This window comes from Melozone crissalis, unplaced genomic scaffold, assembly GCF_028551555.1.
Source record: "Melozone crissalis strain CALT ecotype California unplaced genomic scaffold, PUWL_Pcris_2 ptg000014l_1, whole genome shotgun sequence".
Classification (NCBI taxonomy): Eukaryota; Metazoa; Chordata; class Aves; order Passeriformes; family Passerellidae; genus Melozone; species Melozone crissalis.
This window is the reverse complement of record NW_026535792.1, coordinates 8,541,470-8,554,103: the sequence shown is the minus strand read 5'-3', so window position 1 is coordinate 8,554,103 and position 12,634 is coordinate 8,541,470. Positions and strand designations below refer to the sequence as shown.

Sequence of the window (12,634 nt, the reverse complement as noted above, 5' to 3'; positions counted from 1 at the left end):
GCAGCTCATGTGAGGTTGTGGTATCATTGTGCTAAACTGACATCTCAGTTTCTGAAATTTTTCTCTTCATACACCGCAAAACAGCTCTCAATGCAATTCCTGAAAACATTGGTTTTTATTCAGTCGAGGTCTTGAAGAGTGCAAATAAAATTTACATTGAAGAGGACCAATTCAAAACTGAGAAATCTAGAGTTAGGATGGATGAAAGCTATTCATGCCAGCAGCACTATGGCTCTGTCCTTGGAGACAAAGAGGGACATAAGCATCTGCCCCATCCTGAGGCTCTGATAACACAACTACTGCAGTATGATGCTATCAGGCCAGTGCTTTGGTAAAAAAATTGTTTTTGAAGCAGTTTGCAGAAGTAGAACTGATCATTACACTGAGCTACTTGTGTAAATTCTCCAGACAGGACAGAAATTAGGCCGGTTACAATGGCTAAAGAATCTCAGCACTTCAGCTACCACCCAGCCCTGTACTGAGGTGTGTTTGCCCAGTCACCACCCCCTTCTCTCTCCCAGCACGATCCCCAGTGATTTAAGCAGTCCCAGTGGAGAGCAGAGTGCAGGCAGCCTTGGAGCAGCAGGTTTTACCTCCGTCAGTGATGTGGATGGAGTGCACAGTCGCAGAAGAAGAGAGCAGCACCTTCCTGCCATTGCGGATTTCAACGCGGTTCTGTTCATTGTGCCCTGGGTTCCACACTTCCAACTCAGGCTCTCTGTCAGGACAGGTGACAGCAGCTTCTGCTGGGCAAACATGGAGAGAGAGGACAGTCAGTGTTTGTTTGGAGGGGGACAGGAACCTGGGCATCTTTACAGTATCATTCAGCTTCAGCCTCTGGCTGACTCCCTGGAGCACAGCAGTGCCTCAGTGCACCAGGGCACATGTGGGTCACCACCAAAAGAAAACAAACAACAGCTTAAACTGATGGTTTTCTGTTTTCTGGAAGAATGGAAAAACCCAATGCAAAGGAGCCTTGCAGGGAATGCAGTTTCTAGAAAACTACTGAAAAGGCACTTTCATTGAGCCCTTCCTGCAGTGACATGTAGCTCTGTTCACACCATTAGACACAAAGCCCAGGGAAGGTGTTGATAAGAGGATAAAACTACTACCTTTAAAAATGCCCCCCAAAACCTGCTTTGTTTAATATAAAAATGTTAAAATATGTTTTACATTATATATTTTCATTTGAGATAAAAAGAGAGATCAAACTAACATGGAAACACCAAGTACGAAGCAATTACCAGTACATCCAGTAACAGAGCAGCAGGAACCTCACAAGTGTGTGTCTGGGTTTGTGAGCTTTTCCAGGCAGAAGCAATAAGGATCCATTCACTTTGGGATCACACATCTGCAGTCTCCACACACCAATTTGATGATGGGCTGCCATGACGTGCTAGTCTGAACAGCTCTCATACCACATGCAAGAGTCTCATGTTGCAACTATTTATTTCAGATAAAATATTTCCCTGGTACAACCTCAGTTGATATGTGAGCCTCTAATCAACAAATATGGTATGTCTTACTGTAATCAACAAAGCTGTGAGTGAGAGTCTCAAGTGTGATGCATATTTTCTGAGGGTAGAACCCTTTCTAATCCCTGGAAGCTGAGGTCAGTGGAAGTTTGAACAATGAGCCCTTTGCCTTCAGAAAGGGCTGGGAGTTCTCACCAGCTCTACAATTTTTATCCCTTAAAACAAAAACACCATGGAGAAAAGTACAGGACCAATAAATCAGTGATGATGGGCATGGGATAAACACCTTGACCTCAGCAGGGTTATGTCTCTGGAACTTGGTATGGTAAATTGGGTGGGTTTTGACCCACAGGGACTAAAGCCAACAGGTAATGGAAAGGACAGTGATGTGAATCCAGGCAAGGAAACATTTCCTGCTACTGGTGCAGTCAACAGGCAGCTGTTTTGTGCTGCCACTGTGGAACTTGAAGGACATCTGTAATTCCACTGCAACAAAATCAAAATCTGTCCATCTGCATTCAGCTTCCCCTCACATTCCTCCACCAGCTTCATACCTTAAGATAACAATAGAGTTGGACCAGTCATGGCTTTAAAGACTCCAGAGCCCCAATAAATATCAATTTTCAAGGTGACTGAGGGATGTTTCCTGTGGGCTGCATAGACCTGTCTCTCTGCAAACTTTTCCCATATACATGAAGAAAATCAGAGAGGGACAATAATCTACCAGGCAGCAAGTCAGATAAACATTCAGGAGCGTATTCTGATACCACTGTGCCAGCTGGAAGCTGGAATTGCATTAATAATGTCAGAGGCACTCCCTCTGATTTACAGTAATTGAGAAAAATGAGGAGGTGTTTCTGGGTTCCTACCAGAAGCCACACAGAATTAATAAAAGTTAGAAAAGATAAATATTTCAGACAGGGAATGGGGCTTGCATTGTAAATAGATGTTCAAATATAACTGCAATACACACGAACTTTTTTTTTAAAGGATCTGTTATTTCCCTTAGAATAAGGATAGTAGAAAAAATTTGCTCTTGATGAGAAGTGATATAAACCAAGAGAATCAATTCAAATGTAAAGGTATAATTTATCAATTATACCTTAATTAACCAATTCAAATGTAAAGGATAAAAATCTTGTTCATTTTTCCATTTACTTGGCTATGCTGCTATGCAAGCAGCTTCCTGCAGTCTCAAAAGATGACTTGTGCCCCCAAACTCATTATTTTGAAACAGAGAGGCACACAGGGAAGCCAAAGGGGAAATCAAGAGGAATTCAGGCTGGTGTTTGGGATGACAAACAGCAAAAGCCAACAAACCAGAAGCAGAGGACCCAAATTCCCAATTTCATTAACCAATTTGTAGCAGGAACTTTGCACATCACCAGCATCTGCTGTGCCAACGGCACCATCAGGCTGAGCATCTTCTGCCAGCTGGTCCAGTTACCTTGACAGCTTGATTACTGCCTTCATTTTCATTTTTTAAATAAAAGTGCAAATTCTGCCCAGCACAAGGAATTAACTGAATGTTTGCTTCTTGACCAAAAGGGCCTGAGCATGACAATGAGAGGTTGCTGCATGCAGCTGCAGTGTTTGGGGCAGGACATATGGGCTCTTTGTTCCAGACGAATACAAACCTCCAAACTAGCTGGATATAGAATATGTAAATCAAGCTCCCCTTTCCCCCTTCCCTAAAATGCTTAGTGAAAAAACAGCTTGGAGGAGACAAAACCCAAGGGACAGGGATGTCCCAGGTCAGAGATTTTTGCTCTCCACATCTGGGCTGGAGGAATGCAGCAGAATGCTTGCCTTCACCTCCCTCAGCCACAGCTATTAGACCTGAGGTTTCTCTTGCTATTTCTTTGTGGCAGTTTGTTGGGTTTGTGTTTGGTTTAAGGATATGTGGCAGAGTCTAAGGCATTGGTGAGGGTATTTTCACCTGCTCAGAAATTTCAGTCTTTGCCGCTCCAGCTGCCCTTGACTGAGCAAATTGGCACACCAGGAAACTGCTTTTCTCCTGAGTTTTTTCACTCTTCCCTTGACTCTTTTTATACAAAGAGTGGAAAACTGATCAATTTAAACCTATTAAAAATAGCATTACGAACCATACCCTTTTTCCCCATGACAAGAAAACTTACCTGTGCTTACTGAAGAGACTATAAACAGGAAAAACCCCAAACTTCCAGCCAGACACTTGGAGGTAGGTAGAGCCATTCTTCAGGATGTTCAATTCTCTGTATGAATAACTGTGAAAAAAGAATATCAAGAAAATGTCACTTTTTTTTTTTTTTTTCTCAGCTTATTCACTGCACAAAAAAATGGAAAAAAGAAAGAAGAGGTTAAATCCAGTTTTATGCCAGACCACCTCCACGCCTGCTCAGCTCAATGGCTGAAAACACTGAAAACACCTTTGCACTGATTCAGGACCAGCCTGAGCAGAGCAAGGAGCCATGGGCAGCTCCTCACCCTTTGTTTGGTTTAGGATCAACCCACTCGGGAATCCAAATAGACGCTGAGAGAGCAGCCACCAGCTGTAACCAAAAACGCCTCAGGAATGTGGCATAAACACATCCAGTGTCAGGGCTCTCTGGGGCTGCATATTCACATGTGCTAGAAAGTAATGAAACACAACAGAGAAGGCGTTTGCAGAGTGACAAATTTTCCTGGAGTAACCTTTCAGTGGCACCTCTCTCCCCCCCGAAATACCCACGCATTTTTAGCAGTGGTGCTCTGTGTAACCCCCAGATAAACTGTACTCACACTTCCAACCTGAAGCATGCAGTTTCTTAGATTTCAGATCTAAGAAAATATTGCCTGTTTAGTGTGCCAGCTCAGAATTTTCTTGCAAAAACCAAAAGCTGCTTTTGAAACCAGTCTACCTAATGTTGTTTTTGTTTCTTCCGTAGCCAACCCCCAGCAAAAACAAACAAGCAGTGTCATGAAAGTCAAAGTTAGAATTAATGTGATTCTCTGTGGTCTCCAGTGATTGATTCTGCAGCTCTGCCCCGGGCTCATGACAATTTATTGACATGTGTATTCACAGGGAGGCAAGGACACCCACTTCTGTATTCATAAGGCACTGTTTAAAATTCACATGTAGTCCTTGGAGTCTTTAGGTTTTATCATATAAGTCAGTGTCTGAGGTATATCAAAGACATTTATTTGTAGCTGTCATGTCACATCCCACTGCTGAAACTGGATAAATGTGTGCATCACACAGTTTAGTTCAACACAAAAAAAGAACACTGAAAAACATTTCCAGGGTACCCCAATTCCTTTAGGGCAAAAACAAATGTTGTTTTCCATGTCACTTGTTAGTATAAGCTAAACAACAACAAAAACACAAGAAAAGGAATGGAAGAAGCCAGGATTTATTCTGGAGCAAATTTTGTAATGTTTATGTAAAACACATTGGTACTGTTCATAAAGGTGCCACAGCTCAAAGTACAATGGCAGGTTCAAAACACATGTAATCCAATGATTGCAGTAAAAACAGCTCTAGGACCAGATTTTACCGGAAATATTTTGCCAGGGAAATGTTTGTTTGCTTTGGTATAGTGTATTTGACAGCCCTGAGCTCTGGAAGCAGCATAGACTCAGGGCTTGGTGGAGTCTATCAGGTGCTGAAATGCTGTTAGAGAGCAGTGGAAGGGAGGAATGCACTTAGCAGTGCTATAACTTTGAATAATGCACATTATCAGAGCAGCGCCGTCGCCATGGAATTCATGCCAGAGCCAGGCTGCACGTGTCTGACATTTTAACAGCATCAACCATCAGCTTTGGATAAGCCAGAGCTCTTTCAAAGAAACATTATTAGAGGTACACCCAAAGTACAGCAGTCATCATTAAAATGCCAGGATTTATTAGTGATTATTGCACTATAGCCTGATCTGCAGACCCAGTCATTAGGCTCTGCTGGAATGACTGAGGAAGAACTAAACAAGAGGCAATACCACAGGATGGTCATTGCAGATAAACAGCATTTCTCACAGTGTGGACACAACTGTGTGTTAGTGCTCCATAAAGCCAGATTCCCACCAGTGAGGTTTTGGTCATAAAATAGATGATATAAGGTTTCACAGGAATAAAAAGAAGGGATTGCTTTTTTGACAGTGGCATGCATTTGCTCTCCTACTGCTGCGTAGGTAGCAAAGAAATGTTTTTGTTCTGGCTCATTAAAAGCTCAAAGGAGTTTTTTGAAACCTTACCTCTGACACAGACCTGTAGCAAACTAGTAGGAAACTACATCAAGAAATTTCTCAGGCTTTGCTTTCTTTAGAGCCAGGAACTGCACAGTACTCACCATCAGGTTGTGGAAAATGGCTTCTGATTTTATATCCTTTGTTGCTCACCAGGGACTGCTTCCCTGATTGCATCCATCTTCATCAGCAGAGCTCAAAACAAGCAATCAGACACTGGGAAGACATGTCATTTTCAGAGGCATCAGCTGTGTGCCAGGGCTCTGATGTTTTCACAGTGTCTGATCTGCCCCAGTCCACAGAATATCCTGCTTATTCTGTGACTGAGGCAGGGTGTTTGATTCCGAGTTCATTGCAGTGTTAGTATGAACTGGCACTTGCCTTGGAAAGGCTGGGAGCCAAGAGGGCCAAGAGGATCTGACTCCTCTGATTCAGCTCTGACTAACAGCGGGCTGGAAAAATGCTGCTCCGAGGATAATCTCAGGAATTTTCCTTCCAAACCTCTCCATTCAGCATCTTTCCCAAATACTGGGAGCAAGCATGTCTGGTTTGATTGTTCAGTATGAGAGGAGGAAGAGATAGTGACTGCCTGGTCCCTGAGGAGCAGGAGCAGGCTCAGGAGCAGATATCTCCTGCCAGGCAGCGCTTCCCTGGCTCAGCACTGGGAGCCCAGGGGATACAACCACACATCCTTGAGCAGGCTCCAGCTCTGATGTAACCACCGGTGTCAAGCAATCTCCCTGCAGGCTCTCAGGGCCATGCAAGTGGCTGCTTGAGCCTCACATCTCCAGCCTTCCTCAAATACCATCTGGGACTTCTCTCTTGGGCGAGAAAAGCTTTTCTATCTAGCCACTAAAAGCTGCCTGGCAATGGCAAGTGGGACTCATATCCTTGGGTCTGGCAAGGCTGACTCTCTGAAATGATTCCCAGCTGCTGAACCTTTCCAAAAAAGTGAACAATAGCAGCAGACAATGCTAAAAGTAGATGCAGGAAACCATCAGTCCTCAGCTGGCTGCTACCAGGTGTCAGCAGCGATGCTGTACTGGAAAGCACACTGCAGAGAGGAATCCCTTCCACCACCCTGCCCATGGAGGCAACACACTGAGGACAATTATGAGAAAAAAAACGGTGAAGAAAAGCTCTGAGGAAGCTGGATCCTCACATAGTGGGGTCACACAGACACCCTGAATCTGAAGGGTCAGAGCAGAGCTTTGGGTCATTCAGAAACACACACCGTGACTCGCCCCCTTGCACAACTCTGAACCAACCACCCAAACCTGGAAACAAAATTTTTTAAAGTTTCTCCCAATACTGGGAGAAGTACTGGTTTCTCCCAATACTGGTTTAGAAGTGCTTTTTAAGACTGACCTGACACTCTTTGGAGGATGCACCTTCAGCATCTGCTGGAGGCTGCTCCTTCCAGTATGTCAAGCAGGACATAAAGGGATCATTCACAAACCATTAAAAAATGAGGCAAGGACTGGAAAAAAGCAGCAGCTACCTGATCTCTCCAGAAAAAGATGTCAAACAGGGGCAGCAAATCATGTGGCTCTTGTTGCTGCTACTGCCCAGTGAAAGAGACCACCAAGCTGCATGGGGGCAAAGCAGGGATCCAGCACCATCCCCAGAGAACAGGGAATGCTCACAGGGAAATCAGCGTTTTACCTGATGGGGAGTGAACTCCCAGCAGACACTGAAGTGCCCCAGGGGCCCCTCTGCAAGGGAGATGCTCCCAGAGACCCTGAGGGGTCAGTGCCAGGACCCTGGTGCACCAAGCCCAGAGCACTGATGCTGAGGCTGCAGCAGTTTCTGGTCTGAAGCCTTGCACCATCTTTCCTCATGCATATGCAGGGAGGCCAACATCGATTTGGAAGCTGCTCCCGAGAGAGGGAGGAGCTGCTGAATTAACGCCTCTGCTCCCTCCTTGCTGACACTGCATGGCAGCAGGTCCCCTCGCCCTGCTCACGGATTTTTGCATTTCAGCCCCAGCTGGGAAGATGGATTTGAGGTGCACGTTTGCTTTTCTGACCTGAGAACATGCCAGCCCTTGCTACAGTGACATACAGAGGGGATTTTCACACACCCAGCCACAGGCACAGCTAAAGCCTTCAGAAAATAAACACAGGAATTTCTGGGGATTGCTAATGGAAATGCTGTTCAGTCCCAGAGCATGGCAGAGCAAAGCTGCCTCTGCTCCACATCTTTTTCTTCTGCCTGCCACCCACACATCAGCTGCTCGTTTTTACTAGCAAGAGGAGGAGGATTAAACTTAGGAACAGACTTTAATTCTCAATGAATCAATACTGGAGTCAAAAGCAACATTCTGACTGTTTTCCCAGTGAACCTTGGTTTCTTATAAATTTATCTAATAACTTTCCCAACAAGAAGGTTCTGCTCACATATTCTGTATAAACATCGCTGCAAATTCCTTGGTCCCTAATGTCCATAAAAATAGATTCTGAATGAGGAGCAGGAGTTAGAGGAAATTTTTACAATGAATAAATTAAAGAAAAAGAAGGTGTTGACTAATTTGTTGTAATATTCATAAGCTATTTTGAGACAGAAATAAAAGGGGAAAAGTAAAGCTATACTTTTTTTGAAGAATTTACTTTTTTTAAAGCTATACTTTTCTGAAGAATTTACTTTTTTTTTTTTCTCAGAGGCTTACAGACTTTGAAGAGGAAAGGAAGCAATTTTTGGCTCTGTTTAAACAAAAATCATTTGCAATTCCCATCACTCCACCCATCAGAGGCTGACTGAGTCCCAGTTTCACATGCTTTCGAAGCGCTCAGCATTTCACTGAATTAAACCCTCCTCCAGCACATGAAGTTTGGAGGAGTGGGAAGCTGAGCCCCGTTTGCTGAGGCTCAGGGTGCACTGGCTCTGCTGCGCCTGCTGCCAGCCAAGCTTGTGCTGCCAGGGGATGCCAGAAATGCAGAAATGCTCTGGGGATGACCTGCATGGCCACACACCCTGAATGCTGGGATGTGCTGGACACACCTGGATTAGCTGTGAGTCCACGAGGACACACACACAGTCCCTGTGGACTCCAGCACAGTGTTTGGATATCCTCAGGAAACCCCAGGAGGAACAGGGCAGCTTCCTTCCAACACAACAGCCATGCAGCACTTACCCCACAGCTTCATTCACACGGGCTCCTGGTGTGTGCCAAGTTAGCAGCAGCCTCTGAACACATCCCCTTGGATGTCCCTGCAGTCCCTGGAGGAACAGTACCCTCTGCAGAGTGTCCCTGGTCACAGGGCTGTGTCCCTCCCAAGGTGAGGAAAGCGAGTGCTGTGGCTGGAGAGGATCACAGCATCCTGAATCCTCTTCAAACTGCTGCTTTTAACTACCCAAATAACTGCATCAGGATGTAAATATTTTTCTTTTTGCTTTTGTGGTACTTCAGTGTTTGCATCTGGCTCGCCACGACTCCACGCCTTCCTCTCCAGGACATTTGCCATTTGCTCTCCTTCTGGGGCGGGAGGAGGAATAGAGATTTTTCAGAGGTTTAGGCACATTCCTCTCCTTCCTTCACCAGGCTCTTCCTTTGCCAATTGTTTAGTCTCAGCCTGGGGTTAGAGCTCTGCAAAGTTTTATTGGGATCCAGGGTCTGGACATGTCACAGATTATCAAATAAATCTCCCAGAAGCTAAAAGCTTTCTCTGTGAGTACTTGTTCCAGTGCTGGGCTTATGCTTATGAGCCAAAAACATCTTGCTTTTTTCCCCCTGTGCAGCATCAGAAATCACAACAATTAGCTATTAATAGGAGTTCCAAAGGACTTCAGGGATCTCCCTAGAGGGTCAGTTCCAGCTGCTCAGGCTATTGTACCAATTCTCATCCCCATGATGTCCTTTCATCATGATTAATCTTACCTTTACTGAGCAGCATCCCTGATTTCTTCACACTCTCTGGCAAGCCAGGCAAACCCAACTCTCACCTCCCCCACCTGGTGTGGGGATGGAGCCACGGTTTCCTTTTCTGCCTGTAAACCCTCTGGCTGTCCTCTCAGAACACATCCCAGGGCCACGGCAGAATGGGTGTGATGGAGGCAAGTGTCCCATCCCCACTCAGAGGCACAAGTCAGCTGGCCAGCACATGGATGCCAGAGCAATCACTCACCAGGGAGCAGAAGTCTGGCCAACAAAACTCTAACCTTTCCCTGCAGCAACTTGTTTGGCCATTTCTGAGAATGCCAGAGAAACAACAGGACATCAGTTACACAACCTTCACCCACCTGTTTGAGCAGCCCTTGTTATTCAATGATGATCTGAAATCACCTGTCCCTTCACTATTGTCACCAAGCATCATGTTCAAACCCAAGTGACTCTTTCATCATTTCAGGGTCACCTTGTGCCTAGCTGCAGTCAGTGAGGCCATCAGTTTTTTCTCACTTTGCATATAAATCTCTTATTTTTGTTTCTACTTCAAACAGCTGCAGCATAAACATAAAGCAAAGAGAATTAACCAATAATACTGACAATATTTCAGTCCTCAATGGGAGCCAAAAGTCAACACAAGCATTGCCTGAAAGGAACACAAAACTTTAAGCAGCACATACTTCATCCTGGGTCTTATTCCTGTAGGGCCTTAATTAAGTGCTCACATCAGCTACACAAACATCATTTGAATAGTCATTAGCTTCAGACAGAAACACATTTGTAACTCCTTGTGCTCTGTGCTCAGTTTAATTAGAAGACATTGCCATGAGGTCACTGCACACTGACCAAGCAGACGTTGCCGAGTTCACCTAAGATGCCACAGCAGATGGACACCTTTTTCAAAAAGCAGACATTAATAGATAAAAGCAGGAATGGAGAATTCCCCACCTTTGTTTAAGTTCATTTTTCCCTGGAATTGCTAAATTTCCATACCAGATTTCATTTGCAGTCCCACAGTTACCACAGAGCAGATCTTGCCTTTAAAACTTACCTTTGGTACCAAATCACAGATATGTTGGAACACTTCCTCCAGGGAAGGGCAGCCCACAGACTGCTCCTGTTCTTCTCTGTAAGGCACTGATAGAAAAATAAAGCTCTACCACAGAGGGCCAGGTGAGAATATATTTATTGGTTATAAAAATACAAGCAAACACATCGGTTTGGTACAATCCAGTAAGAGCAGCAGGTTTTGGTGGTGGTGCTGCTGGGCTCTGTCTGGCTGGTGCTCCCCAGCAGTGCCCCAGGGCACCCCAGCCTTTGCAGGGATGTGCTCCAAGCAGGTCTGAGAAAAAGCAAATTTTAGTGGCTCAACAGTATTATCAGGACACTGATATTCTTACAGCTTCAAGGGAACATAATGATGAAGAGAAGCAGCTCTCTGATAACCAGCATGATTAAAGACTTTAATCCAGGATGGTTTGGCTTGTCCTTTATAGCCAACCCTGGCAAAACTCCCTGAAAAACAGACACAAGGAGAGGAGTGACCCTCTGGGTGTGGCAGTTCACTCACCAGCAGCACAGCTTGGGATCCCTCCACACATCATGGACCTTTCTTGGCCCTTCTTTCATTTCTTGAATTAAAATTACAGAACATACAGGAGAGAGAAAGTGGATGGAAGTGGGAATGAGCCTCACTGAAACTGTAAACTTGCTGCCTCATGGATCTGCTGGTATTTCAACAAGCTAAGCCAGGTACCCAGATGTCAGTTAGCAAAAATATTGTTTTACTCTGTATTTTTAAATAACACTGTTACTTCTACTTATTTGACTACCTGAAAACTGTTAGACACTTTGAATCCTTCTTTTATTAGTTTGCATCTGTTTCATCCTGTTATGCCTTGACTATCCCTCATGTCAGCTCTGCTCTGGTCCTCTGCTGTCCCAAAGTACAAAGGCATTATGTATTCTTCCATTTTAATAATAATGTCTTGTGTTTATATTATGTTTTTCATTGCAAAGACTCCCAAGGCTATTTGCAGCTGGCTGGATTGAGACTATTCCTGTAAACACTCCTAATTTAAATAAAGTTTTGCAAAACCAGGAAACAAGACCCTAAATCCTGATCCCGCTGGGGTCAAGAGGATTGGGGGTTTTTTTTCCATTATCCTTGGCAGAAGCAATATGTGCTTGGGAGAAATGCTCCAGCCTGCCCTGAAATGCAGTCCTGGAGCTGTGAAGTCAAAATACTCCAAATACCTTAAGCAGCAGGAGGAGGCTCATGAGCAGAACATGATTCCCCAGACTGGAAACCAGGGCAGGCACACGGGTGAGCACCCCTGCCCTTAGGAAAGGCAAAGCAGGGGCAGCTTGGGATCAGCCAGCAGCAGCTCAGCCCCACTGCCAGCACCAGCGTGCCACCAACGTGGCAGGGACAGGACAAAACCCCAGCCAGTGTCCCCAGGGTGGTGCTGGCCCTGCCTGAGCCAAGCTCCCAAAACAGGCAAGAGGGTGGCACAGGTGGTTCAGGGAACAAAGTTCGGCAAAACAAACAAGCAAACAACAAAAAAAGATTCCTTTTTAATAAAAAAATTCCTTTCAAAAGTATTCAGGGCTTTGATGAAAGAATGAAACAAGAATGTTTCAGGATAAAAACAAAAAAGAAAACATCGAATTTTTGCTTTTCAAAGGATGAAAGAAGGAGCAGCTTCTCACGAATCAAACATGAATCAAAATGAAATCACTGCCCCTGCTGCAAAGACTGTGTTGTCCTCCCCTGGAATGGTCATAGCAATGAACTTTGAAATTTCAGCCAGAAATTGATATGAATTTCAGTAAAGCAGTGGGGGGAAAGTCCCCAACCCCCTGCAACCAGCTCTCCTACCTCCATCCCAAAAAACAAAAAGCTGGAAACACAGTCAATTTTCCATCTGATCTCTGAAATCTGCATCAAGTTAGGTGGCTGTTTTCTTGATTTCCTTATCACTGACATTATTCATCCAAACCTGGACTCAATAGCCACTAGTTTTCCAGCAGGAAACCCAGCATGGATTTTCTGGACCAATGATACCAATGGACTT

The 12,634-nt window shown here is 44.7% G+C and overlaps 1 protein-coding gene across 1 annotated transcript in view; it reads right to left on the bottom strand.

The window, feature by feature from the left end:
• Nucleotides 1–12,634, bottom strand: part of CEMIP (cell migration inducing hyaluronidase 1) — an 89,136-nt gene that overhangs the window by 46,841 nt on the left and 29,661 nt on the right. Inside the window, exons 8-9 of the mRNA XM_054272701.1 lie at nucleotides 3,614–3,721; nucleotides 594–746 (exon numbers count right to left, since the gene is read on the bottom strand). Of these exons, the coding sequence (XP_054128676.1) occupies nucleotides 594–746; nucleotides 3,614–3,689 (229 nt within the window). The 5' untranslated portion in view covers nucleotides 3,690–3,721. The remainder of the gene's footprint in view (nucleotides 1–593; nucleotides 747–3,613; nucleotides 3,722–12,634) is intronic.